The following is a 20957-nucleotide window of genomic DNA, read 5'->3' as shown; positions in this document are numbered from 1 at the left end:
GAATCTAAAAAGTAATTATATTTTAATCCAATTTCATTTGCATTTCAGGTCAGATCTATCTACAGTTATACTTTATTCATTCCTCATACTCTGCATTTTTTGGGCCTTCCTCATCTTAAGCTACTTCAGGTACACAAAAATTTTTCAAGAGCTCAGTTATACTGACTCACAAACATCGCTTGACCTGCAAGAGGACTAGTGCAAGACTTAAAGACCAGTATCTTACTGTTATATTGATGACATCCTATATAACACATTGTCAGAATATGGTGGCATTTTAGACAATTGAAATATTGTTTATTAAGGTATGTTTTCATAAGTAGTCTTTATATCTCTATAATACTGTTTCATGTGTTTAGTTTTGAATATAAAGGATACGCTATTCTGTACAACTTTGATTGCATTTGTGTGTACAGGTCAGTGGTGGCTTACAGTTTTTAATAGACACCTTTCAAGCCAAACTAAGCTAAGCTACAGCTGTGAGCCTCATGCTTGAGTTAGCTTCACCTTTTATGGCTTTCACTGACTCACTCACCTAAGGTATAGAAACATTTTTTTCATGTAAAATCTGACAGAACACTGCAAATTTTTGCTCTATCCAAGGGATGCAGCCAGCAAATTAATTTCCCATAATGAGTAGCGCAGTCCACAGAAGGACTATTAGACATTCTTGAAGACATTTTTTGATAGTCCATGTATTATTTCTGTTTAATAAATATTAATTCTATAAATGCTATACTAAAGATACGTATTTGGGTCATTATATATTCTCACAAGCTTATTCTCTACTTTAATATATAAATATAAGGGTTGTAGTATTTGCTATAATTGTTCAAAATTTTATTTGAATCTATCTTCTAACTCCAGCTGAAGACAGTTTTGCACTTGTAGCCAGAATTTTCTTATGGTCAAGATAAGATACCTTGCAAAATTTATGTTGTTAATGGCAATTGTTCTATTTGTCCTAAAACTAGAAGTTTAATTAAGCTCCATATTTAAATAAATGGTTGAACTTCTTATAATCATTTTATTTGACGTTCATAGTTTATGAAAATTGTGAAGACTATAAAAGCCGTGGAAATTTGGCATGAAGAATATATGAACATTTTAAACATTTGTTACTGATTCATTTTGCATGATTCCTATCCCATCTATTTCAGTACATTTTGTACCGAGGCAGAAATTGGAAAAAATCAGAAATCAATTTTGAAATTTCACCTGCAGTGAAAGCAGTCTACTGAACAGTACATCAGTATTCCCTTAAGATAGGATGGTCTCATGGGCTGAAGCACAGATGTGAGCCAAGAAGTCCCCAGTTCTTCCTGAAATCTGTCTTACCTGAGCTGTGCTTATGCCCAGTACACTGGCCACAGAGCGGGTTTTGTAGCAACACCTGTCTGCATCTCTGTGAATCTGGGCTGCCTTAGTCTTCTTTCAGTTCTCTCTTATGGCTGAAAATTGGTGCTCCCCTACTCTTTATTGTTTCTGTACCTTTGAAACCAAAAAAGGCAATGTCATTTTCTATAAAGACATGAAACTATGTTGCTCTTTAAGCAGCTTTCTCCCACACAAAGATAGGAAAACTTTATGGCATAAGGTATATGTAGTATAAATTAGTAATCAGATAGACAGTGATTTTGGTTTGTGTTCTTTCTCTGAAAAGATTTTCTGTGTTCTTATCCAGGGCCCAAGCAGCTTGGCTTTCAATTTTACAATCTAGAAGTCCCTGGGTCCACACATTAAACTCCTTTTGAGGTAACAGTGCCTTCTAGTGCCTAAACTTCATTATCTAAGATGCCAAAAAGGGGGTAAACCAAGGAAAAATGTAGTACTTGCAAATTTTTTTAAAAGACTCAGATGTCCTGGAAGGTAAGCCTTCCAGGAGAGTTATCTTGAGCACTCTCTGCTACCTTTTGACTGGCCACTCTGAAGTAGCAGCAGCCACAAGTTCCCCTTTAGCTTTGGCTTTAGACGTGACTATTGCCACACATGGATGAGCTGGCGTGCCTCCTCTCCGTGTCCTTCTCAAAAGACTTTTTAAACTGTAACCACATAGGATCAGAAGTCATCTTCAAGGAAAAAAGAAAATCCCTTGAGCTCAAGGACTTTGGGCATCACAGTTACTAAGACAAGATGTTGCTGATTCTGTGCATGTCAAGGTAAAAGCAAGAGCTTCAGCTCCTCTGTGCCATCAGCACAGAGACAGGACCTGGTTCAGTCAGGTCCTGTTCCAGGACCTTGCTTCAAACCTGGTACCTACTGCTGTATCAGTGAAATCTTTTGATTCCTCATCTGTGACTTCTGACTAGCTGCCAGCTGAAGGAGCAATCAGATGAAGAACACAACCCAAAGGAGTTATAGAAATCCTGTCCACATGTTTATTGGTTTAAAGGTGAAATGAGGCATTACTGCCAACAGTCATCATATAGCTCAGATGGACCTGAGGTTTACAAACCTGTCTCTTTGGCATTCAAATTTCATGTTCTGACAACTAGTAGCCAAACTTGTGAGAGGTTTTTGCAACAATACTAGTTTCCTCTAACCAAAAGTCACTCTGCGATGTAGGAAATAAACTGGTGCTTTCCCAACTGTCTGCATCATTTGTGCTGTGCTGTAGTACTGGAGAGATGGAGCTGTTCTGCAGGCAAGAGCCCAGGGTGCAGTGCTCAGCAGCCCTAGCGTCCCTGAGGAATTTCAGCCAAGAAAGATGTGCTAAGCATTGAGAAGAACATAAATGAAGGTATATAATTAGGAAGAAAGGAGATGCCCTTAATTTTTTCACTGGAAATAGGACATGTTTCTTAAGGACACCAAACATGCATGTGCTTGCAGTATTTCTGCTGCCAGAAATGGTAATAGAAGCGAGACTACTGCAGGGGTGAGAAACATCCTTCTTCCCACAGAACTTCCTTCTTCTCGGGAGAGCATCTGCAGACTCCTGGGAACTGTGTCTTTTATAAGAAGCTGCAACAGGGCAGTACTTGTCTTTACAAAATTGAATATGTACCTCAAGTCAGCTGTTGGAAGAGAGAAAGCATCTTGTCTCCTACAGACACACCTACTAGAATCTAATTTTTCTATTGCTTGACAAGGTTGTGTACTGTGCCTGTTGAAGATGTACTGTACATATAGAAGATGTCTGCAGTCTTAGAAATAATAATTTATTCACCAGTAACGACCTATAGGTTATCTGCAAACCCAAAAGACTAAAACTTACATTTTAAAAACTAGCTCCGATTCCCATTTTTCACTGAACCAGGACATAAAACAGTGGGTTTGGGGGATGTTCCACACATGACCTGGACACAGAACTTCTTGCCGCTGAAAATTAAGAGGCTCGATGTGTTCGAGACTGTGCCACTTAAAAACAGCCTTCCAGTCAAGCAAGCGTGAAAGCAGCAAGCAACCACGGTCGCTGCCGGGCACACGCAGGACTGTCCCAGCCCGGGTCTGAGCCCCGCGAGGCAGCGGTCTGACTGCGCAGTCCATGTTGCCGCCTGTCGGAAGAAACTTTAGCAGTTGTTTCCTCAGGCCCCAGGGCTAACTTAGCTGACCCAAATACCTCGGAAGTACAAAAATATACAAACACCAGTGTCTCGGATGATGAAGTTTCCAGAATACGGGCACACAACCCTCGGCCCACCCCAGCTGCCAGCGGCGTTACGCCAGCCGCCGCTCAACGGCGGTGGGGGCGGGCTGCGTGTAGGGGCCGGACGTGCGCCCCCGCCCCACAAGCGCGCACACACCAGGGCGCTGCCGCGGAGAGCAGCCGCTCATGGCTCCGCGCAGCGCAGCGCGCGCGGGCCGCCAAAGGCCGCTCCGCCGGCACGGCGCCACCGACACGCCGTGCCGCAACACGAGGCGCTACCAGTGCGGGGGAGGGGGGTGGCTCGCCGGGAGCAGTAGTCGCCGCCGCCGCGCTGCACGTCGGGAGCTGTAGTCCCCGCAGGCCCCGCGCCTCGCGGAAGATGGGGGCGGGCTCGAGCGGCTCCATTTTGCGCCCATTGGAGGGGCTCCGGCGGCGGCGCGAGCCGCCCCCCGCGCTTCCCCCGCGCCCGCGCCGTGGTCGCCTCGCCCCGCCGCCACCGGCGTGCGGCCCGCGCCCGCTCCCCCCGCGCCGTCCCGCGGCCCGGCCCGGCCCGGCCGCCGGCTGAGCGCGTCTCCCGGGGGCGAGGCCCCCTCCCTCCGCGGCGGCGGCTCCATGGTGCCCGCCGCCCCCCGCCGCCCCGCAGCAACAGGCAGGACGCGGAGGAAGCGGCCCCCGGGGGTCCCCAGCGACCCGCCGCCGGCCTGAGCAGCGCCGCCGCAGCGGGAGCGAGCGGGCGGGGGGCGCCCGCGGGCCGCCGGCGATGGCGAACCAGCTGGTGATCCTCAACGTCTACGACATGGTGAGCGCCCGGCCCGGCCCGCTCCGGCCCGCTCCGCTCCGCCCCGCCGCCGGGGCCCGGGCGCGGCGCCCCCCGGCTGCTGGGGCGCGGCGGGGCGGCTGCGGGCGCGGGCTGGGTGGCGGCAGGTGCGCGGGACCCCGCGGCGGTTGGAGGCCGTTGGTGGCCGCACCTGTGGCTGCGGGCCGGGGCTGCCCCCCTCCGCCCCCGCGCAGGGCTGCGGGGCTGCGGGCCGGGAAACTTTTCCATTCCTTTCCTCCAGTTGTCCCCTGCTTGAATTGAGGGTGGTCCGCGGGCTCCCTTCCTTCGAAGGAGGAAAAAAAGGAGAAATGGACAACCTGAGGTTGGCGGGAAGCGGAGGGGAAATGATTTCTGATAGCCTATCAGTTGCTATAAATCCATTATCATCCGTAACAAAAGTTTGCTGTGCCGTCTCTTTTGCAGTTACGCGTAGATCTGCTCCCTTTCGTTTAATTGCCTGCAATGATGGAAATAGCTCTATTGCTGTAGTTGCTATTAATGAGTAGCCGAATGCTAGGAAAACGTGGATTTCTCTCTGAGTTGCGCTTCCTCTTCTTTTATTGCTCCCAGGACTCAGCAGGGGGAAAGCCCTGCCTTTCGTGCTTCTAGAAACAAAATCAAAGTGTCTGAGGTAATTTTTCAACAGGATAATAGTCAGGGATAACTCCTGTCTTTGAAGGGATGAAAATTCTTGGTACAGGCATACCTCAGGGATATTGTGGGTCCGGTTCCGGACCACTGCCATAAAGCGAGTCATGCAAATTTTTTTGGTTTCCCAGTGCATGTAAAAGTTATGTTTACACTATACTGTAGTCTATTAAGTGTGCAAAAACGTCTAGAATAACTGTATAAAATGTGACACAGAGACTTGAAGTGAGCACACGCTGTTGGAAAAATGGCGCTGATAGACCTGCTTGATGCAGGGTTGCCACAAACCTTCAATTTGTTTAAAAAAAAATGCAATAAAACGAGGTATGCCTGTACTCTGTCAGTATTTTAACTGTTATTTATTTTCTAGACCAGAATTCTTGAACAACTTTGGTATGGCCACAACTTGGTAGAAATTAATGGAGTGCTTCAGCTTGCTTTGCAATCCTGTGAACTCACCTTCCCTCTCTTCTGTGTAATCTTCCTGACACCAACAGCAATTGTTGTATTGTCTCATGTTCAGCTGGAAGCTGCTCAAATACCATGGTAACAAATGAGGTGTAAGAACCTGCATAGAATAGGAGATATGGATAAGTAACATTAGGAAAATATTATCCATTAATGCGTTTCAATCACTGGAAATTAGAACAAGTACTGCTAGTTCTCCTCTGACTCTATTTTGAGTCTACTGATACAGGGACAGTAAGATTGACAACTAGTTTCAGGTAACATTGTTTGCATTACTTATCCTATTTTGGATAGGCTTTACTATTACCACTGCTTTAAAAGTGAACTTTTGGCATGTTAAAAGGGTGAACTTGAATAGTGTCGAGTCAGTGATTGCTGGCAGAGAAGAAATGCAGCTTGTTGCTTGGGAATACTCAGGCTTGAGTGCTAGAGTAGCAAGCTAGTATTCAATGGCAATTAGTAGGGAGCTATCTTATGTGAAATTAAAATTATGTATGAAATTAGGTAGCTAGTCTGATTCTTGACATTTATTTCTTTCTTATTAATACTTGTAGAAACAAATGCCCCGGCAGTCAAAGAATTCCTTTCTTTTTTTTCTCCCCTCCCTGGTGTCTGAGTTCTGTCCGCAGTGAATATGACCTGTTAATTCTATTTTGTTTTTCCTTCATCGTAAAGAGTGACGGGGGACTGGAGACAGGAACAATCTGTTCACTGTGACTTTTTTTCTCTGAGAGGGGAAAACCTTGGGGTCTTTGCCCGCCTGATTTAGCACATACATGATGCCAATATGACAAAAAGTCACAGTGCCTTATTTATGTTAGACTTGAGGGGGAAAATAATCTGTCACATGCATATACATGATTTACCTGGGCTACAGTTTAAAAATACACAGAGGAGAAGCTCTTGTAGCATTAAAAGAGGTAGTTTTACATTTATTCACCATCAGTATTTGTACAGAATAGAAAATAGGACTTCAGTTTCAGGACTTCTGCAGCCTGAGGAAAATATACTTTGCTAACTGGTCAGAAGATAGAAATATTGCATGGACTGGGTAGTGACTTTTCTTAAGATAGTATCTTTTTAAATGTCGAAGGCTTGATGCACTTCTAACTCACTAACGTGGAAGATCCAGTTTTCTTATGAACACTGCCTTAGCTGTGTGAAGTATGCTCTGGGCACATTTTAAAGATGGGCTGTGAAAACTAACAGGGTGGGCTGTCTCTCATATATAAATACCTGCCTAGAAAGAAATGTGACAAAGCATTTGAGGAAAATTCATTTTGGATACGATAGCATTTTGGTTAGATGGTGCATGTTTGTGATTTCAACAAGCCTTTGCATTATACAGTCTGTACTCCTGTGTTCACATGATTCTCCTTCATCATTTACTCTTCAAATCTCTTTGCTACAATCCATATCCTCCCTTCTTATTCCTCCTGAGTTGAATTAGTGATCAGTTTTACTCCAGTCATCATCTTAGGATGGGGGCGGGGGTTGTTGTTTTGTTTCGTTTTCTTTAATGCAACAACAGGAAGGTTGTGCTCATATAAACTAGTGTCAGTACTTTTCAGTAGGACATGTTGGGGACTCTGCTTATTGTCCTGTTGGGATTGATAGGGCTGTCTCTGCATTAATAAGTAGAATAGTATCTAAAGCCACCACTTGTGGAAAGGACTTCTTCACCAGAAGAAGCAGTGAAATAAATTTAATTTGCAGATGTTTGATCATATGTGGGGATGGCTTTTTGTGTATCGGCCTGCAGTTCTGGTGCTTGTTGAAGCTGCACATCACCACAAACTATATATAGTGCAAGCTGAAACCATTAAGCAAATACCCTACCTATGTCTGTTGTTTTATAATGACGTTATTTGACCATTAGAAAAACAGATTTCCTTTATCCTGGGAAGGAGAACAGAGGTTCTTTTGGTATCTGAAAGACACTCTCAATGTACATCCTTGAACCCTTTCACTAAACGATGTTTGAATCCATGTTAAACTTGTTTGAAACAAGAACTTAAACGAAGCCTCCCTTTGTTGTTGCATAGTGGTTTTATTGCTGCATTTAGAAAGCCTGCTGACATCAATGATAGCATATTCTTTGGGGCACTAAAAGTGGGGGGAGGAAGGGAAGAGCCTTTCATAAAACCTATTTTGTAGTTCTGTTTATTCATCAAATGCTGCCAATTATATACCTGCTAGTGCCTCAATATACTGCTTGCTCCTGACTTTTTCACAGCTTTTGGAGGTGGTTTAGTTCTTGTTGAGGAAGATGTATTAGGATATTTTTTTCTTCTTATGAGCAAAGGATTGGCATTAGCCACCTGGCTGGAGAAATCAACATTATAATTGCAACAGTTGTATGAATGGTTTCATTTTAAGCTGTTAGCTGTAGCTCCACTTCTGCAGGCACAGAAAGTGTCTGAACATCTGCTGAGAATAAAAGACATCTGATTTTTGGTTTGGGCTGTTCCCCCCCCCATCCCCCCTTGATGGTATGTTATGTGGGTCAATGCAGTTTAGATTCTTTCCTCTCGTAACTGCTAATTACACTACTACATATCTCAGGGTCAGCTCACTTGAAGCAAAAGAATTTTCATACTGAATATTTGCAGACCTCATCAGGAAAACATGCTGAAAAAGAATTTCAGTTTTGTATCTGACTGCTTTGTTTGGATCTCCAAGTCTGATCCCTAACCCACAGTAGTTTACCACCGTCCTCGTCAGCAGTCCTTCAGCTTGTATTCTCTGTTTCAGCGTTTCTCTCGGTTTATGGGTGAAATTCATGTAGTTAATTGCTTAACTTCTTCAGACTCAAACTGAACCCACAAGCTGATATTTTTGTGGTATTTGATAGGAAAAGAGATGAGATTGAGACATGTTTCCACCTTTCCACTTTCTTCTCAGAGGAACTGAGCTGTTACCTGACTGTTACTGGTTGTGCCAATGGTGCTTCATACATCTGTCTTCCCAAGCACAACTATGTAAATATGCGGGGGAACACTAGCTGACCTTGCTACTGGTGAAGCTCTTTACAGGACCAAGTCAGTTAGTTTTGAAACAGAGACCCTTCCATTTTCCTTAGCTCTAATTCTCATTTGAAAAGGAGAAAATTTTTCACAAAACCAAAGAGGGGTGAGGGGTGTGTGTGTGTGTGTGTGTGTGTGTGTGTTGTACAAGAAAGTGAACTTTCGAGTACTGGTAACTTCATGGAGGGAAAGGAGCTTAAGGGCATATTTATGTGCTGCTGTTCATGCCTTTGAAAATATCTCATTAAAAGGGTAGTTGAAGACCTTGATATCTCGTTTTTTAAGAACTGAAGAACTCGTTTTGTTTTCATTATAACTAACTGCTATTTTTAGGAGTCTAGCTTTTTTGTGTCCAAAGTAACATCCTTTTTTTCCCCCCTGTCAAATAAGCCTGCAACAGTCTGAAGTATTAGCATAAATGAAAGCTCTGAAGAAAATAATGAAGGTATTTTTGGAGCGCATGACTTTATTGTGCAGATAGAAAAATACATCTCTAATATTTTTGTTCTGATAATTGCATTGAACATGAATTCCTGTTTTACAAGATTGACTTATTGCACAATGCTCAGGATATGGAACTGTGCCTCTCACAGATTCTACTATGGTAAAATACGTATTAAGACTAAATGAGAGGAATCCCATTTGTGTAATAGAAGCAAAGAAGTAATTTTGGGGATCAGTTTGGGATTCCATAATTTACTGCATGCTACTGAACCAATAATCTGTATATATGTCTCTTAATTTACAATCTTTATTTTGTAAGTTGTTCATAATCCTTTCAGCTATAGCCAAATTAAGACTATTTCAAGTTGCAGTTGTCCTGCATTTTTTTCTTCAGTGAGATAAGACATTCTGTTCAATGAGAAAATGTGACCAACCTTCCAATAGCTGATCCAAATTAAGTAATAATTAGATATAATTACTGTTCTTAGGGGGAAAGTAATTCTGCCTTATTGAAATTCTTTTATCTTCAATTAACCTACTCTGTTCTTACTGGAAATATTAAGTGAAATGCCATCTTGCTTTAGGCAAGCTCTTTTAAAGCTGCTGACACTTGTTTAATTTACCACCAGTGTTCAGTATCTGTAGTCCAGTGAGCCCCATGTATTTATGTGCTAATAGTAGTAACAAGTGTATACCTGAATAACACTGAACTTGCTGAATACCTTGTTATACCAGCCTTTCATCCTACCAGTCTGTTTCTATATAGATTGATGGGAAGGTTGGTGACTTGTTTTTCTATTGTCTCCCTATACCTTGCATTACATTTCACAGGTAATAGGAGGGGAAGAGTATGAATAATTTCTCTCTATTCCTGCCTAGTAACAAAATAGGCTTTATTATTTCCACTGCTTATGGAACATCTTGTGTAATTTTTGTTCCATTTTCAAAAAGCTGTGATAAGGATTAGGTTAATTTGGATACATATTCTCAATAGACAAACATACTTTTTTCCTCTACTGACAAACTGAATATTGAGTGTTCCTATGGTTTTGATTATAAGTATAAAGCTAAAACTATTTTGAAATAGCTGGAAAAGTGTGAAATAGTACTGGCTTCAGAACTGAAATGAATTTACATTTAAGTAGTTCTTCCCTTTTCATGTGGGATTTGATTTCACTTCAGTGAACAGAACCTTTTTTTTTATGCTCACATATCTGTTAATTGGGTAGTCTTAACAAATCTTTCTCCTTCCTTCTCCCTCCCTCCCCCCCTTTTTTTTTCTTGTTATGTGTCTTTCTATATGGACCATCTCTCTGCTCTTTTCTGGGGGGAACGAAGGAAGGAGAGAATTGGTAAGCCATGTAAACAGATGAAGGTGGTGGCTTGGTGTAGTGATCTAAACCCCACCTGTTCCAGCATCACAGCAATGCATTAACAAAGCCAGAAATTAATGCAAAGTGTAAAGGTCAGTCTAAGCAAAATTCATCTACAGATCTCAGTGACCCTTAGCTTTGTATAAATATAAAGAGCAAAACCTGACTTTTGTTAATTCATGTTGACAAAAATTCCTATAACTGGCATGTCTAAAGAAGAGATCATCAGATTCCTACTGTCTTGTTATCCAGGTAGTCATTCATGTCCTGTGCCTGCTAGCACAACTGGAAGTTTAGTTTGGAAACATGGTGTGCAGATGTTTGGCTACTACTAGTAACCGAATTCGAGGGACTATTAGTTTTAAGATTGATGATACTTAGAATAAGGAACTCTGTAAAAGCCAAATATGTTCCTTTTTAGTGCCTGAAAAATTGTACCTTATGGTCTGACTTGCCCTTTTTGCCAACTCTGGGTATGCCTATGTTTAAAAAAAAAAAAAAAAAAAATCAAGAGTTTGTTTAACTCCAAATGAGGGAGAATAAATAGAAATTTGGTTACTCCCCTGTGTAGGAATACCCTATGGATCTTCAATGATCGTAACTTCACTTTACATCGATATCAACCTACATTAGTAGGGCAATTATTTTATTTCCCTTGATAACTACAAAATGTGCAGCAATGGACAGTATTTATGGAGCTGTTATGAATAGAATTTCACACAAAAATAATAGGTCTCTTTGTCTGAGACCTATTAATTTGTTTTGATTTTCTTGAATGGCTTCTCAGTCCGAAGTTTAGTGGATCATTTTTAATGGGAAAAAAACAGCTTGCAGAAAAGCACATTGAATGCCATAATGTTTGTAACGGCCCTGTAAATTATATACAAACTGTAGCTAGCACATACAAACAAAGCATGACATCTGTGGCCTTTTACATTTTTATCATTAGTTGTGCTGTTTTAATAGTGACTTCACATCAGAAAGTTCTTACTCTGTCAACAGTTTGTTTAAATAAGATAGCTTTTTTTCTTCCTGTTTGCTAAACAAATATTAATTTGCTGGGGATGCTGCCTCAAATCTATATCCTAATTGCGACCTCACTCTTTGAATTCTGTTTTATAGAAGCTCACAGTGGTGCACTTTGGGACCAGATTAGTTGTGGAGGGGAAAAATCCCACTGCTGGAGTAATAATTGGACAAAAGAATGTTTTTTTTGTATTTTCAAGAGCCTTTTCTTGCCAGCTCATCTCAGTTTTAAGATCTTTAACAGAAGGACACAGCTGAGACTTTTTGAAGCCTTTGTTTGAGTTTTCTCTTTAAATAAGATTTACTTGAAATTTGTTACTGGTTGGAGACTGATAACTTTGAGGCTGGTGATGCAGCCAAGGAAAGACAGTAATTTTGAAGTTTTCCCTTTTCGGAACTCTGTGAGCCTTTATGGTCTTGAGGGTAATTGCTAGCTCCTGATAGGCACCTCGGTGCTGCTTATTTAGGTGAGGAAGAGAGAGCGCCAAGGAAAGGATTTGACAGGGGGAGGGGAGGGTTAGTTAAAATCTATCATTACCTGGTTTCTTTTGAAATGCAGCTCTGATCTGTTTGCTACCATAGAAGTGATATGTTGGAAACTGATACTAGACTTTGCAAAAACACTGTTACACCTGATGTATGGAGAGAGATGCATCAGGAGCCTGAAGACCATTTAGTCTTATGTATGATGACCCCTAATTGAGTATTCAAAGACAAAATACACTAAGGTAATTTCAGTTCATCTTTCATATATCTATGAGTGTGTCTCATGCTCACCTGGTTATGAGCAAAGAAGTGTGGTCATTGCTATAAATGATAACCAGTGTATGTATACTACAATCCTACTTTCTGATGCTCCCCACCTTCCCCCCCCCCCAAAAAAAAAAAATTAAAAATAAATGAATGCTCCTGCAAAATAACTTTAATTGATTCTAGTAAGTATCTGTTCCACCTGATGGAAAACTTGGTAAGCTGAACTTGCTAGCAAAACAAAGTTGATCTGGTTTTCTCCCAAGTGTGATCTCCTTTGACAGCACTAAAACATTGAAGTAAAACCTAATGGAATTAATTGACTGTGTATAGTTGGATAACTTTCATGGCATGTTCTGTTCTCAAAAAATGGCTTGTGCAGTTTCATTTGGTGGTTAGCTGTTATGCTTTCAATGTGGGGGACAAACACACATCAGTTTGCTATCAGAGGAGAAATTTGTATTGGAAACTAACTACAGCCTTTTTCCTTCTTCTTTCCTTCTAGTATTGGATGAATGAATATACTTCTTCGCTTGGAATCGGAGTATTCCATTCAGGTATAGAGGTATATGGCCGAGGTATGTACAAGAAAAGCATAGTTTTACTCTTTGTTCTGGTTAAGCTGTTATTAAAAAACATCTTTCAGATGTGCCCTCAGGGAAGTCTGGCTCCCAAAACCTGTTTGTCAGTTTTCTCTTAAAGTTCTCATCTTTTCTGCCTCTGGGAAAAAAGCTTGGATACCAGTAACCTGGCCATCATCCTGCATTCTTGTATACAGCTACACAACTATGAAAAAGTGTACAATTTATTCAGCTAGCCATAGCAATATTTATTTTAGGTTTCCAAATACCTGTTGTTAAAACAAATTTATGCTTCATGTAAGCATGGTTAGATCATGTTTCCTCAGTATTCTGCTGGCACTTAGTACAAGGAGTTAATTTTTAACTGTAGAAACAGTAATCTGTTGCAGAGAGGCACCTGGAAATGCATGGTGCCCAGTAAAGTCTATTTTGGATCCTTACTAGCAGGTTAGTTGGTTTGTTTTTTAAAGAGAAAGTTTCTTTAAAGGGGATCTCATGCACACTGTGTGTTTACAAAAGTTATACTTCTGATAAATAGAGTAGTACATTCTGACTTTGCTAAATAGGCTGTAGTTTGAGAATGCAGCTTCCTGATTTGCTTAGGCCACTTTCAATCCCCACTGCTGCTAGAAGAGATGTTTCTGAGTATGTTGTAGCACAGGCTCAGCTCTGAGGCGTTACTACCTAACAGTAAAGCCACATTCTGAGATGATGGTGTTGCTAAAAGTATTTCATTTAAAAAAGAAAAAATTACTTGAGTTCTTTTCTTGGAATGTGGTTGGGACTGGGGGGAAGCAGTATAAGATGTGTCATGTGCTCCAAAGACCAGACTGTGGAAAGTATCTTAAAATATAGATGTTTCAGCTACTATAATGGTAGCATTGTGCCTGGATTTGCAAGTGTTACCAAAATATTGGAGAATTGACAAAAATACAGGGCTTTTTACTAAAACTTATTTGAATTTCTTCTAATCCAAACCAGAAGGACCTGACTCCTGACAGTGTCATGCCTGAAACCTAGTTCAAGAACTGTGCCAAATACGTGTGCCTCCCTTCCTGTTCAGATTATAATGGCTTTCTCATATCGTAGGCCATACCACTACTAGAACAGTGACATGTATTTTTCTAAGTACTTCAAACTTTATTTATTAACCTATTGTAAAAAGGATTTTCCACAAAAGTGAGCTCTAGACCTGGAGGATGATGTATTATGAGTACTGGGGAAAGGAAGTGTGAAGTCATGCTTAAAGCTGTTGTTATGATGTGGGTGTGGCATATTGCATTATCTTACAGACAGAAGGAAGTTCAAGTATGCTGTGATATTTTCCCAAACTGTTGGTGCTTATGCCAGTAGATGTTATATGCAGACTTCAGTAAGTCATGCACTGGTTTACTTTCTTGTTGTATTAAAGAACTTACCAGTACAGTTTAACTCCTGCAAATTAAGAAATTCAAAAATGTGTTAGGCCAGTGCTAACTGCCACACTTACAGTGTGCAAAACTACAGTTTTGTAGTGTGCATTGAATAGCAAGGCCATTGGGCGTTTGAAGATGGAGCACTTTGAGTCCCTAATATGTAAATATGTAAGTGTACATTTAAAGATTGCTTATATAAAGAACATTGGTTGGATTTCCAATTTAACTTGTAAGTCCTGGCTTATACAATGAAAACAGTATGTACCTATCGTGAAGTTGTAAAGGTTTAACCTGAATATTGACACAAGAAGTCTCTTTTAAATTTTTACATAGGTTGACTGTTAGCTAATAAAACTATACGCTTCCAACTCCTTGCATATTTTGCCCGTATAAATAAGATATCTAGTTTCCAGCTTTAGATTCTTATGAGGTGATCTTCCAGTAAAAGGAGGTCTGCTGTTCTTTACTGTCATTTTATGCAGGCTTTATTAAATGTGAGCTTTCTTTTTCAGAATTTGCTTATGGTGGTCATCCTTACCCTTTTTCTGGAATATTTGAAATTTCGCCAGGAAATGCTTCTGAGCTAGGAGAAACATTTAAATTTAAGTAAGAAAGATACTTATTTTGTTGCTTTGGAGGAGGCATGTTAAAAAGGCTATTTGTTGCATTTATTTTTTGAAGGTAGACATATTGAATAGCATGTCAGGATTTCTGACTTGATGAGAAGTTAGTTTTTTGCCTGAGCAACAAAAGGTGGGAGAAGATGGTGAGGCAGTGAAAAGTGTCTACAACAAAGAATATTGTCTTTAGCATACAGTCAAATTCCTTAAATGTGTACAAATTATGTAGATTTGTAGCTAGCTTCTATTATTCATACAATATATATAATAAGGTAACTTTCCCAAGCTAGTGAAATCTTTATTCAAAGAAAAGTTGAAAAACCTTGCTCTCTGAGGTTTCCCAGTGTCGCCTCTTCACTTCCTCAGTGTGGTTGCCTTGACCCTTTTCTGCATTACCAACTCTCCTCTCTTCCCAGCTGTCTCTTTGGAGAGGAGGGAAAAATTGTATCCACCGCTCTAGGAGTTAAGTCACAAAGAACTTAAGTGAGCTACAGGGAGACAGTCAGCAAGGAAGTCGTCTCATATGAGGAAGATGAAAATGGTGCTGTAAAATGGAATCTGTTATTCTAGGAGGGCAGAAAGATCACCCACGGTGGGGTGATTTGGGGCAATGGGAGAACAGTGATCCACCTATTTCACGGAAGCATGATTATCCTCTAATCAATTTGTTTCTCTTTTTAGAGAGGCTGTGGTTCTAGGCAGTACTGACTTTATGGAAGATGATGTAGAAAAAATAGTAGAAGAGCTTGGAAAAGAATTCAAAGGAAATGCCTATCATCTAATGCACAAAAACTGCAATCACTTTTCATCAGCTTTATCAGAGGTAAACAAACACCTGGGTTTCTAGAAAGGTGCTTTCCAGGTGGCTACAAAGTATCATCTCCTTCCTGTCCTTTGGATTATGTTTGGCATAATTTCCAACTTTCTATTTCTGATACCTTGGGAAAATATCATCGTTTCTTCAGCTTTATTTGTGTTTATGTCCAAAAAGCAAGATTGTGCTGCCAAAAAGCTAAATATTGCTGTTATACATAGTCTGTGTTCCAGCAGGGCTGCATTCCTAATCGGGAGACCTAGTACAGCAAGTATTAACATAACACAAGTGTTCAAAACCATTTCAGAGATCACTTCCAAAGACAGAACCATATCTTAATATTTTATCAGAAATCACCAGCTAATTTCCTCACAGAGCTATCACACTAAAAATGTTTTGAAGAGTTATGTAATACTGTTGAAGAATAGCAAAGCAATCAAAGTTGCACAGACAACCTTGATATTCTGTTGGAGAGGCTTTTGTCAAGTTATCCCTCTGCCAACAACTGTGTCCTGGTCACTTAGACACCTGTGTGGTCATGCAAAGTGTCCAGTTGTGGAATTGAATGGCTTTGTTTTTTCCCCTCAGCTTTATTTTAACCTGATCAGTTTGCCAATACAATTGAATACCTGATCACTCACATGCTTGTACTTACACAAGGGAAAGGGGCAGGAACAAGTACCCCAGGACAAAGATGGGAATGGCAGTAGTATTATTTATAAAAGCCAGTCTGTGTGTATCAGAATTTATTCTCATGCTCATTCAAGCAAGAAGGATTTTTTTTCTCAAATGTCTATACAACTTTTGTTCCTTTTTTCCAAAATAGTCATTGGCACACTTTTTGTATAGACTACATTTTGTATAAACTGTGCTTGATCTTTTAGTGGTACTGGAAAATTATATTGAAATGATGATTCTTATGCAATGGTGGTATGTGTAGGTAGGGTGAGACTGACTAAGCTGCAGTTGGCATGAATTCTGGCCTAAAGGGCCAGGCTTTTGCCATACTCTTTGACCATGACCATGTTGTTTCTGTTTTCTCTTGCCTAGTTTGTGTTCAAGTTCACTATAAAAACAAGGATATAATTACAAGTTAAATGCTATTCAGTTACAGCAGAGTAGTGTTCCCAGTAGTTACGAATTTTCTCCAGTTTTGTATTGGAGTAAATAATATCAAAAGTGAATACGGAGGATGTTAAGTAAAATAGCTCACTCCTTGAATAGTGACAACGAAAACAAAATAAGTCTGTTGTGTGAGCTGGGACGCTGCTTACTGGGAGGCTGTCTTAGTGCAGTTAACTTAGGTGCTTCTTGACTGGTGTTTGTGAAATATAAATTGTAAGATTCTTGCAGCCTTTGCTATTCTGTACAGCAATGTAGTTTTGTTACTGCTGAATCCATAATACAAATATAATCCTTTGTTCCTCCTTTCCCTCTAGATTCTGTGCGGAAAAGAGATTCCACGATGGGTGAATCGTCTTGCCTACTTCAGCTCTTGTATACCATTTCTCCAGAGCTGCCTGCCAAAAGAATGGCTAACTCCTGCAGCGCTCCAGTCTAGTGTTAGCCAGGAGCTACACGATGAGCTGGAGGAAGCTGAGGATGCAGCAGCATCAGCTTCCTTGGCAAGCTCAGCATCTGCGTCTAGAACTGGACGCCACACCAAATTATAAGTCCTCCTCCAAAGTAACAAATGGTTTGAAATACTTCAGTTTAATCTCTATGGCAATTGACTTCCTGACAGAACATGAGAGCTGACTCTAGAATATCGTATCTATATGCAAAAATGGCTCTCATCAACCTGTGTTTCAGCTCAGGATTATTTATGTAGTGAAAAGAATTGCTGGGAGAAAAGGGAAGGATTTTGTGTGAAGCCACCCTTTTCATTTTCACCTGTTTGGTAGACCTGGGTTAACTTAACATCTTGTGTAAAGCAGAACGTTAATTATTTGTTTACAGTATTGTGTACTGCTGTTTACAAGTCCTGTAAGGACTCCTGCCACCATGAAAGAAGAGAGAATACGAGTTTGATTAACTGCTGGAGTAACTCAAAGGCAGTGATGTTATGCCCTGGATGAACTCTCCCCTTTGTTTTAAAGATTTGAGGCAGGTGACTTTTAGATTTCTGAACAATGCCAGAAACTGCTGAATATTATATATGTGAACAGGGTACTGTGCACTTAAAGTGGCTGATGTAAACAGGTAGATTCCAGGATGTAGGGAGACTGATTTTGTCCAAGATCTGTTACTAGAAGTTTGACCTCTACATTAATGAAACTGTGGATTTTTGCACATATGAAGGGAAATCTCATTACAATGCACATTAATCCCTAGGGGTTTTTGTTTGTTTGTTTTTTTTAACTCTGCCATGTAGTTGTCTTGTTTTTGAATAGGCATCATATCTTCTTTCTGTATTTACAGTCTACTTCAACCAGGATTTAGATGTGTGAATACCACCTGTTACAAGCATCAGCAAATTTCGCTGTTTGTTTTACTTCATTTCAAACTTATGTTTAAAAGTTAGTACTTGGAGAGGAGGGGTGTTTTGTGGGGGCGGTTAGTTTTTTTGGTTTTTTTTAATGTAGTTTGAACTAGTGTAATATGCAAGCCATTTATGGGGGGAATGGCCTTGCTTTCTGCTGATGATTATGCTTCATTTGAGTTTGTAAACTTTTATAGCTCAAACAGGACACGAGTTACTGACCAGTTGTGCATACCCACACAAATTATGGAGAAATCCAAATTTATTTTCCCGCTGTCTCTATCTGTGGCATTAACTTTCTTGTCAGATGTAATGAAGAAAAACCTGAAAATTGCTTAGGCACCTGTGTGTTTACACAGCGGAACCCACTAATCTGCACACATAATTATATCTGAAGATAAAGGATGTTATTTTGTAAAATACAGAAGTATGTTTGCTGGTGGATTATAATTAGAGCTAAATTATAATTAGTGATCAGAATATATAATGGAATGCCTTATTCTTGTTCACTTATCAAGAGAATTAATGGTTCTTCCAGTCACTAGTGTGAATTAGTGAGGTTCTATTGTGCATATAAGGATACAGTAGCACAACCATGAGTGAGGTGAGCTTGTGTATTTTTTTTAAGACTTGCTGCCTTAAACTGTAACAAAAACCACACCATCTGTAAACTGATCAGCTCACAAAGTAGCGTGCATTACTAGAAGTATAAACGACTCTTAGGAGCTTTATTTTTTAATCTGTTTCTGGGTGTATTTTTTTCCACTGAATGGAATACTAACTCTACAGTTTCTGCTATTTAAAATGAAAAAAATGATCTTAGGAGGCAAGAATGCTTAATGTTACGAATGCTCCTAGCCTTGGGTAGTCAGTGCCATTGAACCCTCAAAAAGGTGCATTAGACTATATTCTAGTAAGAATTCTTATGATGACCAGCTCCAGTTCATGTTAGAAATGGGCAGAGGCTTTTCTGCTTGCAGTTGGGTTGAATCCTTTGTAAAACTCTCTAAGCTTTCATTGATCTTCTGTGATGCAGTGTAGTAACAGGAGGAGAAAAAAAATCAAGTGAGACTCTAGAAAGAGTGGAATAATAGTAGAGGTCTCTTTAACTGTAGTTTGGTATGTGTTTAATAATCATTTCCCACTGAGTGAAAGAGATCAACTGACATGTCTACCACTAGCTACAGTATGTGTTTCATCTCCAGAAGGTGGACATACTGGCTATCTGTACTGATTTTTTTTTTCCCCCTTCACTTGAATCTCTGAATTTGAGTTCTCCTTTCTTTCTTTTTTTTTTTTCCTGTAGTGAAAATGAATAAGGTGGTCTCCAGTTGACTCTCAAGCATTATTACAGAATTAAATATCACACTACTTACAGCTAAGGCAACAGGCCATGGATGGGTTATTTTGTCTCTGCTGTGCAGTTGTGGTAGTAATGTGACTAAGTCTCTTGGCCAAGGCAGGTCCTTTATTTCAGCTCAGGGTTGAGGCCACTGATCTAGCAATGTACTGTAGCTTTTCCTAGGCTTTAGGAAGAATAAATAGAATGAATTTTCATTGCTACCTAACTTTTATGTACCAAAATCAGCTTTATAGGCTTCTAATATATCCAGAGCGCTAGGTCACAAATCTCTACACTTTCATTAACACACACAACTACAGCATGTACAATGCAAGAAACAGTGACAGATCACAGCACAGTTTTTATTTAGAAGTAAAACTAAGAATATTTTTTATAAAGCAGACTGGAAAGTTTGTAACAAAAATGCTTGTTTTATTGATAGCTGTACAGGTGAAAATGCTGTCTTATGCTCTTTTTTTTCTTTTTTTCTCAAAACTATCCATTTGTAAATCGTATGAGGAAACTGACACCTGAACCCTGGAGGCTGTTCGGTATTGGATCAAAGTGAGCTTTGATCTTCCATCACGTGCTGTAAACTCAGCCTCCACTGGATGCCTAAAAGAAGTCACCCTGCCAGTGGTTACTCCTATTTGTTAGCAATAGAGCAAGTTACCTTTCACCAGCATTACTGCCAAGCAGGGATTACTTTAGTCTACTAACGACCACACTGTGCTAGGACTAGAACACTCCAAAATGCTGTGAGAAAGCTGGATGCCTGTGGAGTCTTTCCATCAAAACGGGTAGAAAAATAATTCACTACTTCAGGGTTCTGCTCTGTTTACTTTCTCATTCTTGTTTAATTTTCTATAAGATAGACTTTTGATATGTATTATATTCTTTAACTCAAAGACACTTTCTTTTAATGCCATGTTCTGTTCAGCAAGCCAAAAAAAAAAAATCCAATGTACTGTCAGTATGCACCAGTAACTTCAGAGTGGCTTGGTAAAAATACAGTTGGATTATTTCTAAAACTTGCAATGCAATTCTGATCACTATTGATACATGATAATTTTCACTGTTGGAAGTTGATTACAAGCTGAATATTCACTGACGCAATTTTTGTAAACTTGTATTCAAGTTTACTGTACTTCATAGTATTTGTATAAAATTCAAAGAATTTTGACTTTTGTTACCTGTACATGGCAACAAGTTGTCTATCATCTTAAATCCATCAGTTTATTAAAAATACTTTTATAAAAAAAAGACAGCTGGCTGTGTTGCTTATTCTTCGGATACCTATAGTTTTGTTTTGCAAGTGCCACACAAACTGACCTTTTGACTTGAAAAAATGCTTTATGCAAAGGATAGGAAACATTTGGGTAACTTCACTACAGCTACTTAAGCTACAGTGTACACTAGGCTTGGGCATCAAAAGCTGCAGTCAGTTTGATTTGTTTAAGGCATTAGTAAGAGCCATTATCTTTTAATAGACTAACTTCAAAAAGTTTTCAGATTTGGTGTGCTAAGTACAGATACTGGGGGTATCCAAACACCCAGCCTGC

At 40.1% G+C, this 20957-nt stretch overlaps 2 protein-coding genes across 3 annotated transcripts in view; both read left to right on the top strand.

Moving 5' to 3' along the window:
* CATSPERE (catsper channel auxiliary subunit epsilon) overlaps positions 1–1069 on the top strand; it is a 46293-nt gene extending 45224 nt beyond the window's left edge. The window contains exon 24 of the mRNA XM_067294568.1: positions 49–1069. Coding sequence (XP_067150669.1) covers positions 49–199 — 151 coding nt within the window. The 3' untranslated portion in view covers positions 200–1069. The remainder of the gene's footprint in view (positions 1–48) is intronic.
* A 3081-nt stretch (positions 1070–4150) lies between these two features.
* Positions 4151–20652, top strand: DESI2 (desumoylating isopeptidase 2). 2 transcript variants are annotated; one of them, XM_067293334.1, is made up of 5 exons: positions 4151–4388; positions 12647–12719; positions 14650–14743; positions 15439–15580; positions 17011–20652. In XM_067293334.1, exons 1-5 carry the CDS (start codon positions 4350–4352, stop codon positions 17242–17244), a joined length of 582 nt encoding a protein of 193 aa, XP_067149435.1. In that variant the 5' UTR covers positions 4151–4349; the 3' UTR covers positions 17245–20652. The 2 variants fall into 2 exon arrangements, with proteins under 2 accessions (XP_067149435.1, XP_013799399.1); XM_013943945.2 differs by lacking the exon at positions 4151–4388 and adding an exon at positions 12042–12119.
* Positions 20653–20957: the final 305 nt, after the last annotated feature.

This window comes from Apteryx mantelli, chromosome 3, assembly GCF_036417845.1.
Source record: "Apteryx mantelli isolate bAptMan1 chromosome 3, bAptMan1.hap1, whole genome shotgun sequence".
NCBI lineage: Eukaryota > Metazoa > Chordata > Aves > Apterygiformes > Apterygidae > Apteryx > Apteryx mantelli.
The sequence above is the reverse complement of the archived record's forward strand: the minus strand, read 5'-3'. Positions and strand labels throughout refer to the sequence as shown.

What these genes read in the sequence shown, in the direction of transcription:
- DESI2 (XM_067293334.1), top strand. Translation starts at nt 4,350, where the DNA reads ATGGCGAACCAGCTGGTGATCCTCAACGTCTACGACATG. An exon ending in TCCTCAACGTCTACGACATG is followed by an intron (nt 4,389 to 12,646) that starts GTGAGCGCCCGG and finishes CTTTCCTTCTAG; the next exon opens with TATTGGATGAATGAATATAC. An exon ending in TTTCATCAGCTTTATCAGAG is followed by an intron (nt 15,581 to 17,010) that starts GTAAACAAACAC and finishes CTTTCCCTCTAG; the next exon opens with ATTCTGTGCGGAAAAGAGAT.